Genomic DNA, 17,415 nt, shown 5'->3' on the forward strand with positions numbered 1-17,415 from the left:
GTATTGTCCATGAGTGAGGGGAGAGTGGAGCGTGAAAAGAGAGACATGCACTTCAAAGTGCTGCTAAAAGTGGTTGAAATTAGTTTCCTTCAATAGGTGGCTTGGTTCTTCTTTAGAGATAGAATTAGGAGCTCAGTTATCTGACAGGGACTTGGAGTAGAGAGTAGGTGGTTCAGGCATCTGGCTAGGATACCTCCTGGGCAAGGTTTTTTGTCGTACTGGGAAGATGTCCTGGGGCAGCCCTCGGACTCACTTGAGAAATTTTATCTCTCAGCTGGCTTGAGAATGACTCATCGTCCTCCCAGATGAGGTGAAAAAGGTGGCTGGGGTGAGGCAAGTCTGGGCTTCTCTGCTGAAGCTGCCTCCACGACATAAACACAGGTAAGTGGTAGAAAATGGATGGATGGATTGAATGCTTTCAGGACACTGATAGATATTGGTATTGGTAGTATTTTTAGGTATTTCAGGTATTGTAAGGTGAATGCAACTTTTTAAACGTCACTTTTCCATTTCTCACTGAACCCCAGCAACTCAATCACAATGAAATTACACAAAGCCATATGTCAAACAGTACTGACATTCACTTTGGCTGGCTGCTCAATTAACCCCCTCTGCTTTGGTCTTTCCACCTGCATAGTTACAAGTACACACTCGCTCATAAACATTCACACACAGCCACATAAAGAAAGTCATAACTGTTTTGAATAATTGATTGCTAGTGAAATTGTGTGGCTCTAGGGTTTCCAGGCTATCAATGTCCCTGTTTCGGGTCAGTGGGTGGCGAGGAAAAAGTAAACTTCTCATGCGAATTACTCATCATGTACCAGCCCTAAACACTCACCCCCACCCCCACACACATTTGGATAAGTTGCATCCTCACCTGAGATGCAGAAGATGTAAAAGGAGGGAGACCAGCGTAAGACCACTGAAACACTGTAGCTTTACTCTTTTTCTAGCTTACATGACCTCTGGATGGTGGAGAAATTCTTCCAGGACCATGAGAGGAAGATGCCTCGGGACAGTCTGATCACCTCTGAGAATGACAGTAAGCCCATTAGCATGCTTTTACATATTCTTCAGAGTTTTTATGACGGCAACACATTAATTCTTTGTGGCTGGGATGATACAAGTCGATTAGATTTACAGGCCTTTACTGGAAAAAAAATCTAATTTCTACACAAATATCAACATGTTTATTAGGGAAAATGTTGATATTGGTAAATACTCATTAGTTAAATAGAGGAAGAGCTTTTGGTCTTTGTGGTAGTTGTAGCTATGATAACTGATTTGAGTGTATTTTTCTGACAAAACATCCTAATTTATTGAGGTTAATGTTCAGTAAGATGAAGTACAGTTACTTGATGTCTGCCTCTAATTAATAAAATCATTAAAACGCCAGCTATTGCCCAGCACAAAGATGTTTAATCACCCAGTTCTTGCCTCCTGTTCACTTTGCTGCATATTTGGGAGCTGGCCTCTTGCCCTTGGCTGTCTCCCCCATCCTTGTGGGCTTAGTCATCCCGTCTCCCTTCATTAAGCCATTGTTTGCCTCTTTTGTGCCCTTCTGCTGCACCCAGCCATAATGACCCATGTGATGGCCACTCCGGTTACACTAAGGACACACATCAAAAGGCCGACTACATAAATATCTGTTCAGTCTGTCAGTGGTCCTCTTTGTTTTCCTCTTCATCCCCCTTTAGTGCACAATAGTTCGAGGTGCATAATGAGGTAGGTTAAGCTCCACCAGTGAAAGGGTTCACTGTGGTATTGGAGATGTGAAAAAAAAAACAAAAAACAGAAGGGCTGGATTTATAAAGAGGTTATCTAAAAGGTTTAGTTATGTTGTAGAGAAGTCAGATGTATTTATCTTAAAAATAACAAATGTAAAGTTGCAGGAAAAACACAGCACGATAATGTTAAAAATGTTTTATATCATGGAATACAATATTCAGAAAGAGAAAGAATTAATACTACTCATCTCGCTGCAAACCTAAAAAAGCTCTTAAAACAACATCTGGTCTGTGAAATAGCAGGAAGCCTACATGTCTTGCTTTCAGCAAATCTTTCCTTTCTTATTATTTTTGTAGTTTCTGTGTTTGCAATATGTACTTTATACTAAATCTGCACTTTAAAACATCATTATACTGTATCAATTAGGACTTAACATGATCAATAATGACACACATTTGTCAGTTTTTAACCAGGAGATCTTAAACTTTCCAGTAATCTAATTATGATCATCACTCATGCTGAGTAACTTAAAAAAGTTGTCTAAGACCTAAGTTTGTCTTTTCTGTGGACCCTTAAATTAAAGGCATCACTTTAAAAGGCACATTCTTTGCTACAAATATGCTCCCATACAACTAAACTACAGTCTTAATTTTTAAATTCATATATACTCAATGGACATTTTATGGAAACTTATCCTACTGGAATCAGAAATTTTGACTCTACAATCCAAACATCACAGCAGAAATCACCCAGAGAAAAAGCCTTGAGAACTGCTGCTCACTGGACATTTTCAAACCATTCTCTGTAAACACTAAAGCATCTCTGAAACACTCAGACCATCTGGCACCAATGACGATGACACATTCAAAGTCACTTAGAGCAGCTTTCTTCCCCATTCTGATGCTCAGTTTAAGCTTCAGCAGGTCATCTTGACCTCGTCTATGCGTCTAAATGCATTGAGTTGGTGCCATATGATTTGCTGATTAAATATTGATTTTAAAAGACAGCTGAACAAGTGTAACTAATGAAGTAGCCACTGGCTGTATTAAGCTGGGACTCTGGTAACAGAAAATAGAGGGGAGCCTCAAGGTCATGAAAATTGCAAAGACTTAATGGGTTCCAATGTGATGAACACTCATCTATTTGTAGTGTGCTCATATCAAACTTGCCCTGATGATTAAAACAAAGTTTAGTTTGTGTGAGAACATAATTTTTAAAAGACATGATACCACAGATTATCGAATTTAAAAATTAAGCATAAGATAAAACGATTATGAGGCAAATGCAGTTATTATGGCTAAGATGAAAAAAACAAGGTATACTCAATTCTTTAATTAATTTTCATTGATAAAATATCTGTCTCCCATTGTTCACACTGGACTGGATTTTGCAGGTACTTATGCAGATGAAGGTTAGTCTTCAGCTTGTTTATTAAAAATACTTTAAATAAGCAAAATTACTAGAAAAAACAAAACAAAACAAAAAAACTTTATTAGACTTTATTTATGTTTGACTTTTGGCAGAAAAATAATTCCATGCTCGTGTTTCGTTTCTTCACACAGATGCTCCACTACTGTTGCCACCAACACACTTTGAAAATCATTTGAAGTTCTTTTGATTTTCCTCAGTCATCACAGTACTATCATGCCTTAAAACATGTGATAGCATGAGAGAGGAAAGGAAACTATTTAATTTAGCACGAGCCAACTTCACAGTATCAAAAGATAACTTTCTGTGAGCATCGCAGTGAAAAGAAAGCAACAGTACTGACAGATTGACAGTGTTATGTGAGTATAAATAGTAAGAAGTTAACAAAAAGTAATGTTTAAATGTCAACTGCAGGTGAACAAGATGCAGATTTGTCCTTGCAAGAGGAACATGAGAGTAAAACACACAGAACAAAAAGAAGAGATGGTGACAGGCAGAAAAAGAAGAGGAGAAATGAGAGAAGAAAAGGAGGAACAAGAGCGGGAGAAGGGGAAGAGGATTTACAGGCCGTATCTGAGAAAAGAGAAAGAAGCAAGCGAAAAAGAGCTAAGAGTAAACAAGAAACAAGCAGAAGAGAGAACAACGAAGAGGAAGAAGCTCAACTGACAGGTGGCAAGGGAACAAAAGCAAGAAAGGATATCAGAAATGAAAAAACACGCAGAATGGAGAAGGAGGAAGTGCGAGAAGTTGATGAAAATGTTGATAAGGGAAAAAAGAAACAGGGAAGTACCAAAAAGGGAGAGAAGAAAGAAGATGGAGGTAAACAGCTGGTAAAGGAAAAAGCCCGGGACATAAAAAAAAAAAAGCACAAGAAGGCTGAAACAAGGTAGTGTATCATCTTATAATTTCACCTTATCTATGGAAAACTCTGTCAGTTAGACAAAAAAAGGGCCCTAAAAGACATTAATGCTTCAGTTCAGAGCCAGAGACAAGCGAAGAGGATGATGATGAAGAAGAGGACAATGACAAGGATGTGGTGAGGCCGGAGTGTCTCTCTCCAGAGGAGCTGGAGAAGCTGAAGGAGGCAGTGGATGAGAGGAAGAAACTGATCCAAAGTCTAAGGGGAAAACCCTGGCCAATGAAAAAGAAACTTGTCACTTTAAGGTACTTCATATGGATAAATCATTCTGATTTGTTCTGCTGTAATTCAAAATACCAGAAGTATTTTGAACTCTAATATTTGCTTTTTTATTTCAGGGAGTCTCAGGAGTTTGTGGAAAAATATGAAGGTGCCTTGGGAAAGGGAAAAGGCAGGAAGCTCTATGCATACAAAGTCCTGATGACCAAGGTGAGGACTTACTTTTACTTCTTTATGTAATCATTAAATAACATAAACAAATACATGATTCATTAAAAAAATTATTCATATCATTAGAAATGGATGAAATTCCAACGGGACTTTGAAAACTTCAAAACTGCATGCATCCCATGGGAGATGAAAATAAAGGAGATTGAAAGTAGGTGTGCTTTTATTTTTTAAATACAAAGGGCTGCTCAATAGTCGCATATATCATTTCTAATTTCCAAGGCCTTATCTTTTCTGTGAGAAGCAGGATAGCTTACATTGTGGTTTTATAGCAGATGCACATATTCATTTGTTCATATGTTATTTTGTACTCTGCTCTGCAGGTCATTTTGGCTCCTCAGTTGCCTCATACTTTATCTTTCTGAGGTGGATGTATGGCATCAATATGATCTTGTTTGGTCTGACCTTTGGCCTGGTTATGGTACCGGAGGTATGCTGTCTTTTTTTTTCATGCACCGCACCTGAATTATGTCTTTTGCATTTCCCCCCAGAAACGATGTAATCCTTCTCTGTGCATTTTGCTTACAGGCATTAATGGGGCGACCTTATGGGAGCATGCCAAGAAAGACTGTCCCCAGAGCTGAGGAGGCCAGTGCGATGGACTTTGCTGTTCTTTGGGACTTTGGGGTCAGTGGGTATTATTTTATTTGTCTTTGTTGGCAATTTCTCCTCTGATGTAGTAATAAATAGTCACCCCCAATTAAAGTATTGTATCCACAGGGTTACGCACAGTACTCAGTCCTCTTCTATGGCTACTACAACAATCAACGTACGGTGGGCTGGCTCAAGTTTCGCATGCCTCTGTCTTACTTCCTGGTTGGTGTCGGTACAGTGGCCTATAGCTACATGGTGGTCATCAGAACGTATGTTTGCTATGTCTATATACAAAAGACAAATCTATTCTATCCACAGTGTTTTAGTGAATCATGTACTTACTTTTAAATTAAAGGATGGCACGTAATGCAAATGAATCAGGGGTCGGCGATGATAACAGCTTCAATTTCAGCTGGAAAATGTTCACCAGCTGGGACTACCTGATAGGAAATGCTGAAACAGCAGACAATAAGTTTGCTTCCATCACCACCAGCTTCAAGGTTAGTGCAGCTCACTGTCTGCTTTCCAGTATGCTGATTAATGCAAGCCAAGTATCATACAGTACATTACACTCTACCACTTCTTCTACCACTATAGGAGGCAATCTTAGAGGAGCAAGAGAGCCACAAGGATGACAACATCCATCTGACTCGATTCTTGCGTGTGCTGGCCAACTTCCTGGTCTTGTGCTGCTTAGCAGGAAGTGGATACCTCATCTACTTTGTAGTGCGGCGTTCTCAGAAATTTGCCTTAGATGGACTGGAGAATCACACGTGGTGGGAAAGGAATGAGGTAGACATGAGAGAAAGAGAGAGGGGGAATTAATGAGAAATAACATTTACAAAAGGAAGTTTATGAATAATTTTGGCTGCAAGCAAAACTTGCTGAGGTTTAATTAAATAATATTTAGAATTTGTCCTGCAGTTCTTGTCCAAGGCCAAAATAGTGACAATAAAAAGTGCAATCCAAACCCAAAGAAAGGAGTTTTATAGTTTAACATAGTCACTAAGGAGCATTTTGGGAAAGTGATCAGGTCATTTGGAGAGGGGGTGTGGTGGGTGAGTCCAGATAAGATTCTTTACACAAGGTGAGAGCAGGTGAGAGTGCTGTGAGTATTTCTGGAGGAATGGACCAGTTTGACTGTGACGGGTAAGTAAATCTGAGAAGTGAACTTCTCTATGGGAACTGGGGGACACTGGAAAGCATCGAAATAAAGGCGTTAGACTTTAAAGTTTACAGGAGAGCATAAAGAAGCCTGCTTAGCAGTCAGGAGAAACGCGTAATCTGACTGGATGTTGGAGATGTTTCTTAAATATTGGCTGATGATGAAGCAGATAAGTAACAAGTTCCATACCTGAGCAAACTCACCTAGACCCAGATCTAAATGTTGAAGTTCGTTAGCTGTAGCACATACCACGTGTTCTACATAAAGCTGTTTGAGGTGAGTTGTTAAAATATTCTCAGTTTGCTCTGTGAATTACACTGAGGAAGAAATTTTAAACTGACATTTTGAGTCATGTGAAAAATAAAGTTTTCACAAGACTTTATGTAGACCATGTTGAAGACAGCAACACAGTTTACGTTTGTAAATTTCACCTGAACAAACCACAAGACATCTGGACCAATGTCCTCTGAACTGACAAGACCAAAGTGGAGATGTTTCGCCATTAGCACCATGTTTGTGAAAAACACAGTAAAAACCAAACACAGAATATCAGCAAAACTGCCTCATACCAACTATTAAGCATGGTAGTGGAGGGCTGATGATTTAGGGTTATTTCACAGCCACAGGAACTAGGACCTTGCAGATATTGAACTGAATAAATGCATACTAAAGTATTCTAGAGTCAAATGTTCATCAAAGGACATCTGTCTGAAAATCTGTCTGAAAGCTAAAGACCTGCCTATGAGCTACAACTCTGCAATCATGGCATGTACTTAGTTTTCACAGGAGTGCACACCGTTCATGTCAATGGTAATATTCTGCCCAGATTTACAGCGATCACAGCCACCAGCTATTCAGTTGCATCAAATGTCATTTTTGTAAGGCGTTATACAAAGTTACACACTAAATAAAAAACCCATGCACTCCCAAGTTGTCCTCAGAGTAATTACATTAGTTTTCTGATGTATTTCTCAGGTGAACATGGTCATGTCATTACTGGGGATGTTCTGTCCGATGCTGTTTGATGTAATCAGCACCCTGGAGAACTACCACCCGCGGGTTGCCCTGCAGTGGCAGCTCGGTCGCATCTTTGCCCTCTTCTTGGGAAATCTCTACACCTTCATTATTGCACTCATGGATGAGATCAACCTTAAAGTGAGAAGTCATTGTGTATCGATTTATGAGATTGTAATTTTATAGGATGATTAATCCAAAGTGTTTGTCTCAGAGGAAAGAGGAAAAGGTAGTGAAGTTTAATATAACCATGTGGGAGGCCAGTCTTTACAATGGCACCGTTTTAGAAAACAGTACTGCTCCACCCGTCACAATCCACCCTGCTGATGTGCCCAGAGGGCCTTGCTGGGAGACAATGGTAGGCCAGGTCAGTGTGCATGTGTGCGTCTGTACTATTATGTAACTAAGTGATGTAATTGTTGTTATGGCATTAGGCTGTGGATACCAATAAATAAGGAAATGATAAAATTAATGACAATATGAAACAATCACATGAATATAGTGGGTAAAATAATTTAACTGCAATGAGGGGCCACTGGACGAGGCCATGAAGTATTTAGCCATGTTTTGTTTGGAGGTCAAATCATTATTTCACTCAATGACATGCAAATAAATTAATACTTCTGAGCTGAAATGAACTAACTTACAAATTCAAATAATTATTTCCCCCATTATTATAATGCTTTAGTTGAAAATCAAAGTAAACATTGTAGTTGCAGTTTGTACTTTAGTTAACTTTGTATTAATGGATTTCTGTTGCATTAACTAAGGAAACATACTCTGATCTTATTGTTAAAAGCGATAAACATTACAAATGTTCAGGGGCTTTTATGTTGAAATAAAACTGTTGTTTTCAGAGTGGGTGATGATGTTAATTTTGATGTTGACGCGAAATTAATGCTAAATGATTTCTTAATTTGTAGGAGTTTGTTCGCTTGATCATATCTGACACAATGACAACTTACATCACACTGCTGATTGGTGATTTCCTGAGAGCAGTTCTTGTTCGTTTTCTCAACTACTGCTGGTGTTGGGACCTAGAGGCTGGCTTTGTGAGTCATCTTTTCTATCACTTATTTGTTACTCGAATTTAAAAATGTCACTCTTTGGAGAAAAAAAAAAGTGTGGCAAAAGTAATAGTTGCCTTTAATTTCTCATTTGTAAAAGCCATCCTACTCTGAGTTTGACGTCAGTGGGAACGTTTTGGGCCTGATCTTCAATCAAGGAATGATATGGTAGGAAAGCAGCAATTGTTTCACTCAGAAGATTCTTATTTCAGGATGGTGTTTTACTTTCAGCTAGGTTCATCATGGTTTTCATATTGATAAAAGCCTCTTACTAGCTCAGCATCTGTCCTGCTTTTTCTAATCTTTGCTTTCAGGATGGGTTCCTTCTATGCGCCCTGTCTGCCTGCCTTAAACGTCATCCGGCTCCATGTCTCCATGTACCTGCAGTGCTGGGCTGTTATGTGCTGTAATGTGCCACAAGAAAGGGTCTTCAAAGCCTCTGGTTCCAACAACTTCTACATGGCCATGTTGCTGGTCATCCTCTTTCTGTCCACACTGCCTGCCATCTACACCATTGTCTCCATTCCCCCTTCATTTGACTGTGGACCTTTCAGGTAATGACACTAGTTCAGGGTATCTAGCTTTAAAATAAAAATGACTTGGGTTTTTATAACCACTACCATCTTTTTGACAGTGGTAAGAACCGCATGTTTGATGTGATCCACGAGACTCTGGAGTCTGACTTTCCTCCATGGTTTAGCAAAGTTTTCAGCTATGCCTCTAACCCTGGATTGGTGCTACCCTTCATACTTCTTATGGTGTGAGTTAACAGCAGACTATGTAAATCCATAAATAAGTATATTTCACAATGCTGTCATCATTTTCTTTCAGTGTTAAAGTGGTAAGAACTTTGGTGGTAATCATGTGTTATTTTATCTTTCAGACTGGCCATTTATTACTTGCAATCTACATCCAAAAGCTACAGAGAAGCAAATGTGGAGCTGAAGAAAAAGCTACAAATGGTAATTTCAGTTTTGCTTTTCCTCTAATGTAGCACGTACTGCTGTAGCTGTTTTGTGGTTTCTCTGACCAGAAATTGCACCTGGATAGCATTCAGAATCAAGTGACGAGTTTTGAGAGTAAAAAATATCCCAAGAAATTTCATGTATGTAAGTTGGATGTTCTCTAGGTTTGTTTTCATAGTTAATTTTAGCAGTTGGTATGCTTTCAAACAGCACTGAAGTTCACAAAGAGACCGCCCGAGGCCACTGTGATGCATGACTGCTGTCACGCAATTGTATTAGTGTTATCTCTCCAGCAGAGAGCAGCAAAGCCTGACAGTTCAGATCTATCCAAAAACCCACTACAGGTTCCACCAATAACAAATCTGCAGAAGAGATGCTGGGTAAATGTACGTGCTTGCTCTGAGTGATCTGAAAAATAACACGTGTGGGTATCTTTTGTTTTTGTTTTGTTTTTGTCTCTTGGTGATTTTTTTTAAGCAAAATGAGGAGAACAAGAGGAAGAACAAACGAGCAGCACTGAAAGCTCAAATGGATTTGGAGGAGGCCAGAAAGACTGCACAAGAGCAACAAAGGAACAACAATGCTTCAGTACAGGATCAAGAAGGTGAGTCTTTTGATTTCAAATATTAATAAAGAAGGTAAACCTGAAGATTTAAGATGATTTAAGATAATTCACAACTTCAAGATTCATCTTATTGTTTTAGGAAATTTGACTTTGTTGTGAAATTAACAAACATAAAAGTAAAAGTTGGGATGCTGTAAAATGAAAGAGAAATATTAACAGCACCATCAGTGTTATATTAATATCAAATACTGGATTTAAAAAAAAATGTATTTATTTACTTTTTACCATTTGAGAAAAATATCAGCTTATTTTGAATTTGATGACAGCAACACATCTCAAAAACCTTGGGGCAGGGGCACGTCCCCTCTTCTTTTATGCTGTTTACAACCCTTTTCACCTTTTCAACCCCAAGTTACCCAATTAGTTGGATGATCTATTGTAGTGTTTCAGAATAATTCAGAGTGAATAATCAGAGATTTCAGTCTAATCCACCCATTTTAAAATGGAGCCTTAAAGTGATCAAACCTGCGGCAAAGGCTCAGTTATTAAAGGAGTTTAAGAAGTAAGATGAAAAACATGCACAACATTATGTCAGTCTCTAATTACATAGAGGCAGTCCACCAAATCATCAAGCACTTAAAGTAGCATTATTCAGTATAGACACTGGAAAATCACCCTGCCACTCCATAGACTTGTACATGAAGCAAACTGTAATAGTTGTTTTATATTACAGTTTTTGAATTCATATAAATACTCCCTTTGTTATGCAACCTCAGCACAGAGCAACATGTACCCCAATTTCACGAGTGGATAACATATTTGTATTCCATCACATCAATGTAGTGGGAGTCATCCTGCCATGTTTAGAGTGGAGTTAATCCTGTAAAATGCTGCCATTCATACCAATATACTCTTTTTAGAATCTCTGTCTTGTCTCTCGCTCTTTCCACCCTCTACACTTAACTAGAAAATACCAAAAATATAATCTCATAATAATTATTATAAGAGCAAGTAAGGGATCCACAATGGACAACAGTGCAACACACAGCTGTGAAATTATCATTATTGACTATGGGTAAAACAGAAGTTGCGCCTTTATCATTTTTGATAAATTTGACCACATGTTCTCTTTGACCTGCCTCTTTTTGCTCTCTCTCTCTCTCTCTTTGCTGTCATCAGCCCTCTCTATCCTCTTCTCTCAGTCTTTGTGCCGTCACCGAAAAGTTAAATGTGAATGAAAGACATAAACTGATCCACATCAGTTTATACCAATATTAAGACTTATTTAGTGTATTGATGACAAGCCACACTGCTGAAGCATCAACACCTCTGTAGGAGCGCGCTGTAACATCATGACATCAACAACACTGGATATTAAACCTGTTTTCATTCTATCCTGTACTTCTGTCAATAGAAAACTTAGGAAAATATAACATCTGAAGATAATGAGGATGAATGAAGAGTACTAAGATATGCTGTCATCACAATTATTATTTTAGTTACTTTTAGGGGTGCTCTGAATTTCCAGTGCTCTAAATTTGGGGGTGCTGGAGAACCCTCAAAGGTCTAAACTTGCCTTTGCAGAGGCTATAGCATCCATGTTTTCCAAAAAGAGTTTGAAATTTCAATTCATCTAAGCATAATGCTGTTTTCCACTTTGGCTCAGTTGGTTTTGAATGAGTGTTGACCCAGAGAAGACAGCATGTCTTCTTTGCATGTGCTTTAATGTCTATTTGTAGGTGCTCAGGAGTGTTGGCAAAAGTACAGACATTCTGTGCTTAAGTAGAAGTACAAATACTACTGTTAAAAATACTCCAGAAAAACTGAAGTACTAATTCAACTAATTTATTCAAGTAAAAGTAAAAAAGTACTGGCTCTGAAATATAGTCAAACCAAGAAAGTGAAAAGCAGCTCTTTGGAGGAGGTTTCTATTTTTTTGTGCAAAGCTAACTGAACCTTGTGTTATATTAAAATAATGATAAAATAATGTCAGTAGATGTGAATACAAACTATAACTCTATTTATATAGTATATATAACATATAGATATATCTACATTTATCCTATTTTCTGTTGCATACATAATAGAGGTTGACGTTGCTTCTAAACAGTAAAAGATACACATGAAAAGTGCTTGCAGTTTCATGCGACAAATTTGGAAACACAAGTTTTTTGCAGATGGATGAGCCTCTGCTTATCTTTGCTTCTGAGAAACTCTACCTCTCCAAGACACTCTTAGAAAGAACCCAATCAATGTTACTGACCTATTGCATGTTAACCTTCTGAGATATTTTCCTATCATAAATTCAAAATAAGTCAGTATTTTTCTTAAAATTGTACATCTTCTCAGTTTAAACATATGATATATTTTCTTTCTTCTATTGTGAATAAAATATGATTTGTAAAGTTGAGTGAGCTTGCAAATCATTGCAGTCTGTTTTTATTTAGATTTTACATAGCATGACAACTTTTGCTGAATTAGCTAATGAGATTTTTTTTTCAAGAATAGAGATTAATCTGGAACACAGAAGCAGTATTAGTCTTCGTAATATTAGCAGTAAAGGTTTACAGTGTGAACTGTCAAATGTTATTTTCCCCACTGGATTATACTCTGTGTTGATGGCGGTTAGCAGTGTCATTGTTTTGTCCCCACACCTGAAATCATAGATTCCTCTTATTTTGATTGCAGATGATACAGATATCCACGTCAGCGGTCAGAACCCTCCTCCTGTTGGCGGCAGAGGAAGCCAGATGCCGTCCAGCAGAGACTCAGGCTCAAGGACCCACGACCGTGGCAACCACGGGCCTTCTGGATACCTGCCTGGTTTTGCTCGGCAAACTGAGCCCAGGATGTACAGGGTGCCGAGCCTGCAGAGACACTGACACAACAACACAAAACAAATATGGGAAAATAAAGCACTTTACTGAGAAATTCATGCTGGACTGATAGTAGTTAGTGCACATTAATCGCTTCTTATGAATACGTTTTTTTTCTCCTTTACAGTCTGTGTATATGATGAAAAGATAGATGAACTGTACTGTCACTCCTTTGTTTACTAAATATATGTTAACAAAATCAGTGCTTTGTTTTCTTTTTAATTTTACATTAAAGTTCTCATGTAGTCCTTGTCTTAAAGCTATTAACCAACTAAAAGCACCCTCTGGATCTGCAGACTTCCAACAAGGTTAACAGTCCACTTCTCTATGATGTGTAGAACCATGTTTTTAGCCTGGAAATTTCAAATACCGCAAATATCTGTATTTCATCTGTATTTCTAAGAATATAAATATCTGTATTTCCTAAGAAAGGCTCCAGAGTCCAGTAACCTAGCTTTTTTTTTTTTTGATCGGTCAAGATAAAACCGTACTTTCTGTGTTGCAGGTTAAGCCAAATTTGACTGTATTCCTCTGGATTGATTATATTGAATGTGGGGAAAAACTAGATTGTGAAAAAAACCCTCTTAAGCCTTTTTAAAAAAAATACAATTTCAGATGTCTTGCTTTGAAATGATCTTGAACTGTGGAATCCAGCAATGCCTCATTTGGACATATATGAATAAAACTCAACCCTTTACTGGTGCTATGACACCAAAATATAATGGGGTCTTCCTTCACTTCTTCAGCCTTCAAAGTAACCAGCCTGGTAGTTTCTTAGAACTGTGACCGGGCCAAAGTATTAAACAATTCATTAGACACGGAGGCCATTTAACCTAACTACCAAGGTTTAAATGAATCATTCACCTCTTGCTGGACTAGATGCTCAGCTTGACTCTAATTTTTTTATCTACATGTGGTAAATATGATACAATCCATGAGTTTTAAGTGCCACATCAGAAGCCAGGTTATTAATTTTTGCCAAAGCAAAATGAACAAAACTGTGCCAAAAATTCAGATTTGACCCGCATCATGTAGCAGAGATATCTGACTCGTATCATCTGATAAATGAGCGGCCTTATCAAGTGTCCCTACAGCTAATTGCACTCTGCACTTGCTGGACACTGAACAGTCCTGTCAGTCAACCTGACATTTAAATCAATGACGTAACACCGTTAGCCAAAACTAACATTAATTGAACTTTAGTAACATGACAGTCTATATTTACACTTCTTTCATCTCAGTTTTGTGCAGATTTGATTTGATGAAGTTTTAGATCTGTACAATTTCCAGGTGGCTGCTGAGGAATAACTGTTGTTTCTACATTATTTATGACAACAGGCTAGCAAGCTCATAATGCGACAGACCTTCAGTGTCAGTCAAATCCACTTCTACTGATGCTCATGATCAATTCATGGCGAGTAAGCATTAAGTATTAATTCTGCAGTTATTTGAGATCCTGAGAATTGAGTAAGTCTCTATGCTTTGTTCTTTCACCGGCAGCCAAGGGGCTGTCAATCACAATATTTAGTGAAAGCTGACGCAACTTTGATAAGCAATAAAGAATCTGCATCCTCTCTGTACACCAAGACTCAGTCATAATCTGCCCCACACTCTATTTGTCCAGGTAATTTCAGTCCTCTGATGACCCCTGTTTCACCCTCCTTCTGGAGTTGTGTTTTGGCTCTGTCCCCCAGTGTCCCTCTCTTCTGGTGTCCCTCTCTTCAATGTGGCAGAAAACTGAGCCATGACAGGTTGCACATTACCGGATATCTCAACGTCAGGTGATTGCAATGGGCATCTTTTATTCACTAATAACAGAGAAGGAAGAAGTGAGGCATTGTGGTAGTATAAGCACTGATTTGATTCCTTGGAGGGTGTCCAGTTTTGGGTTTGAGAGCAAAGGTCAGTACGGTTGTCTCTCTAGCCCTGCCTGAGTTTTCACAGAAGACTCAACATGCTTCACAGAAACATGTGAAATTGTTGAGACCAAGCACAGGCAATGCTCAAGTGCCAAAAACTGCACTTCTTAAAGGAGCTACTTGAGACCAGCCTTTTAAACAAAGTCAGGCCCTGATAATGAGCAGCATTTCACTAGAAATAAGCATGTGTACAGAAATGTTTACACAGGAAGTGGAAGCTCACTTCAGCTTCACTAAATGGACCTGCTGACTGTGTTTTTGGTATCAGTGCCTTTTGGAGCATTTAATTAAATGATCTATTCTATGATTGCTTTGGGTGATAGCCTGGACTTTGAGCTTGGGCAGTTCTTTACTTGTAGATGCTGCCGCAGAACCTGAACCCGGTTACATATACCTGTAATTGTGGAGAATTGTGCTTTGCAGAGACCTTTACAAAATGGTGAAACATTTCTTGATTTAAGTTTTATCCATATGTATCAAATCTAGGCTATCTATCTCTATCTGTCTGTCCGTCCAGTGGACAACCTCATGTTTAGCAGCATTCAGCTGCATTAGTTTAAGGAATTCTTCCAGGCAGTTTTATCACAAACAACTTGTCAAAACACTGAATGAATTTGACCAATCAAAAATTGCTGCTTCCTGTTAATTTAAACTGAATTTATTTGCAGTTTTGTTTCACTTTAACAGAAGAAATGACAGCAGCTATCACCTTCTCTTATTATTCTACAGGGTGGGCCATTTATATGGATACACCGTAATAAAATGTGAATGGTTGGTGATATTAAAGTCCTGTTTGTGGCACATTAGTATATGTGAGGGGGCAAACTCCTCACGATGGGTGGTGACCATGATGGCCATTTAGAAGTCGGCCATTTTGGATGCAACTTTTGTTTTTTCAATAGGAAGAGGACCATGTGACACATCAAACTTATTGGTAATATCACAAGAAAAACAATGGTGTGCTTGGTTTCAATGTAACTTTATTCTTTCATGAGTTATTTACAAGTTTCTCTTTGTTCACAGCCATTGACATGTCAAAGAGGTTAACACGTGAGGAGCGAATCGAAATCGTGTTGATATCTGGTGAACGCAGTAACCAGGTCATTGCAGCAGATTTCAATGCAAGACACCCTACGAGACCACCCATCTCCCATGCTACAGTTAGCAAACTTCTTGCTAAGTTTCGTGAAACTGGTTTAGTGTTGGATTTGCCAAAATGTGGATGCAAGAAAACTGTCACTAATGAAGAAACATCAGTGGCTGTCCTAGCTTCTTTCAGCAAGAGCCCACAGCGTAGCACTCGCTAACCCACATTGGATCGATCCCTCCAAGACTGTTGGAATAACAGAAGTGATGGTTTGGTGTGGTATATGGGGTACAACGATAGTGGGTCCATTCTTCATCAATGGAAACCTCACGGCCACTGGATACTTGAAATTGCTACATGATGATGTGTTTCCCTCTTTATTCACTGAAGCTGGCAAGTTCCCTGAGTTTTTCCAGCAAGATGGTGCAACCTGTCACGGCTGCCGAGGCGAGCCGTGTGGAGTTAGAAGAAGGACCCAAGATGCATGCAGTGGATGAGATGCCGTTGAGTTTATTAACAGAGGTGTAGTGGCAAACAGACAGTGGGGCATAACAAATAACTGAAAACACCTAAACTGGGAGAACTAAAAAATAACAGACCTAGGAGCATACGACAAAGGGCAGAGAGGCAGACGACGAGCAGGACACCGAGTAACACAGACTGGCACGGAGGAACACAGACGAACCGGCAACAGGCAGAAGAACACACTGGGCTTAAATACACACACCAGTAATCAGGGGATGAGAGACAGGAGGGCAACACAGCTGGGAGGAATCTGAGCTGACGGGACAGGGGAAACGTAAACTGAGCACACTCACATATGACACAGACCTTCACAATAAAACATCACACGCAGGCTCGACATCGAGAGACAGACAGGAAATGACATAAGAAACTAAACCCGCATCTTAAACCCAGATAAACAGAAACATGGAACTCTAATAATAAACATCATAATCATCATCATAAACACAACAAGAGAACAAGAAAACAATCCCCGATGCAAACTAAAACCCAAACATAATAAAACTCAAAATACTGACCCAGAACCGTGACAGCACCACCTCATTATGGGTGCCAGGTCCGAGCATTCCTAGATGAACAGTTTCCTGGAAAGTGGATTGGTCGTCGTGGGCCAGTTGAATGGCCCCCAAGGTCTCCCGATCTGACCCCCTTAGACTTTTATCTTTGGGGTCATCTGAAGGCAATTGTCTATGGTGTGAATATATGAGATGTGCAGCACCTGAAACTACGGATACTGGATGCCTGTGATGGCATTTCTCCTGCGGTGTTGCTATCAGTGTGTGAAGAGTGGGAGAAGAGGGTTGCATTGACAATCCAACACAATGGGCAGCACATTGAACACATTTTATAAGTGGCCAGAAACTTGTAAATAACCCATGAAAGAATGAAGTTACATTGAAACCAAGCACACCATTGTTTTTCTTGTGACATTACCAATAAGTTTGATGTGTCACGTGGCCCTCTTCCTATTGAAAAAACAAAAGTTGCATCCAAAATGGCCGACTTCTAAATGGCCATCATGGTCACCACCCATCGTGAGGAGTTTGCCCCCTCACATATACTGATGTGCTACAAACAGGACTTTAATATCGCCAACCATTCCCATTTTATTAC

General features: G+C 39.1%; 1 protein-coding gene across 1 annotated transcript; it reads left to right on the forward strand.

Annotated features, from left to right (window-relative positions):
- Positions 1-972: 972 nt before the first annotated feature.
- On the forward strand, positions 973-12,946 carry tmc1 (transmembrane channel-like 1). The gene is made up of 19 exons (XM_026187870.1): positions 973-1,045; positions 3,574-4,045; positions 4,135-4,323; positions 4,417-4,507; positions 4,595-4,676; positions 4,849-4,955; positions 5,054-5,152; positions 5,246-5,388; positions 5,475-5,619; positions 5,717-5,911; positions 7,260-7,439; positions 7,513-7,665; positions 8,222-8,350; positions 8,466-8,533; positions 8,680-8,919; positions 9,000-9,125; positions 9,249-9,327; positions 9,808-9,934; positions 12,584-12,946. Exons 1-19 carry the CDS (start codon positions 973-975, stop codon positions 12,775-12,777), a joined length of 2,892 nt encoding a protein of 963 aa, XP_026043655.1. The 3' UTR covers positions 12,778-12,946.
- The last annotated feature ends 4,469 nt before the right edge of the window (positions 12,947-17,415 follow it).

Source organism: Astatotilapia calliptera, chromosome 12, assembly GCF_900246225.1.
Source record: "Astatotilapia calliptera chromosome 12, fAstCal1.2, whole genome shotgun sequence".
In the NCBI taxonomy this organism is placed as follows: Eukaryota; Metazoa; Chordata; class Actinopteri; order Cichliformes; family Cichlidae; genus Astatotilapia; species Astatotilapia calliptera.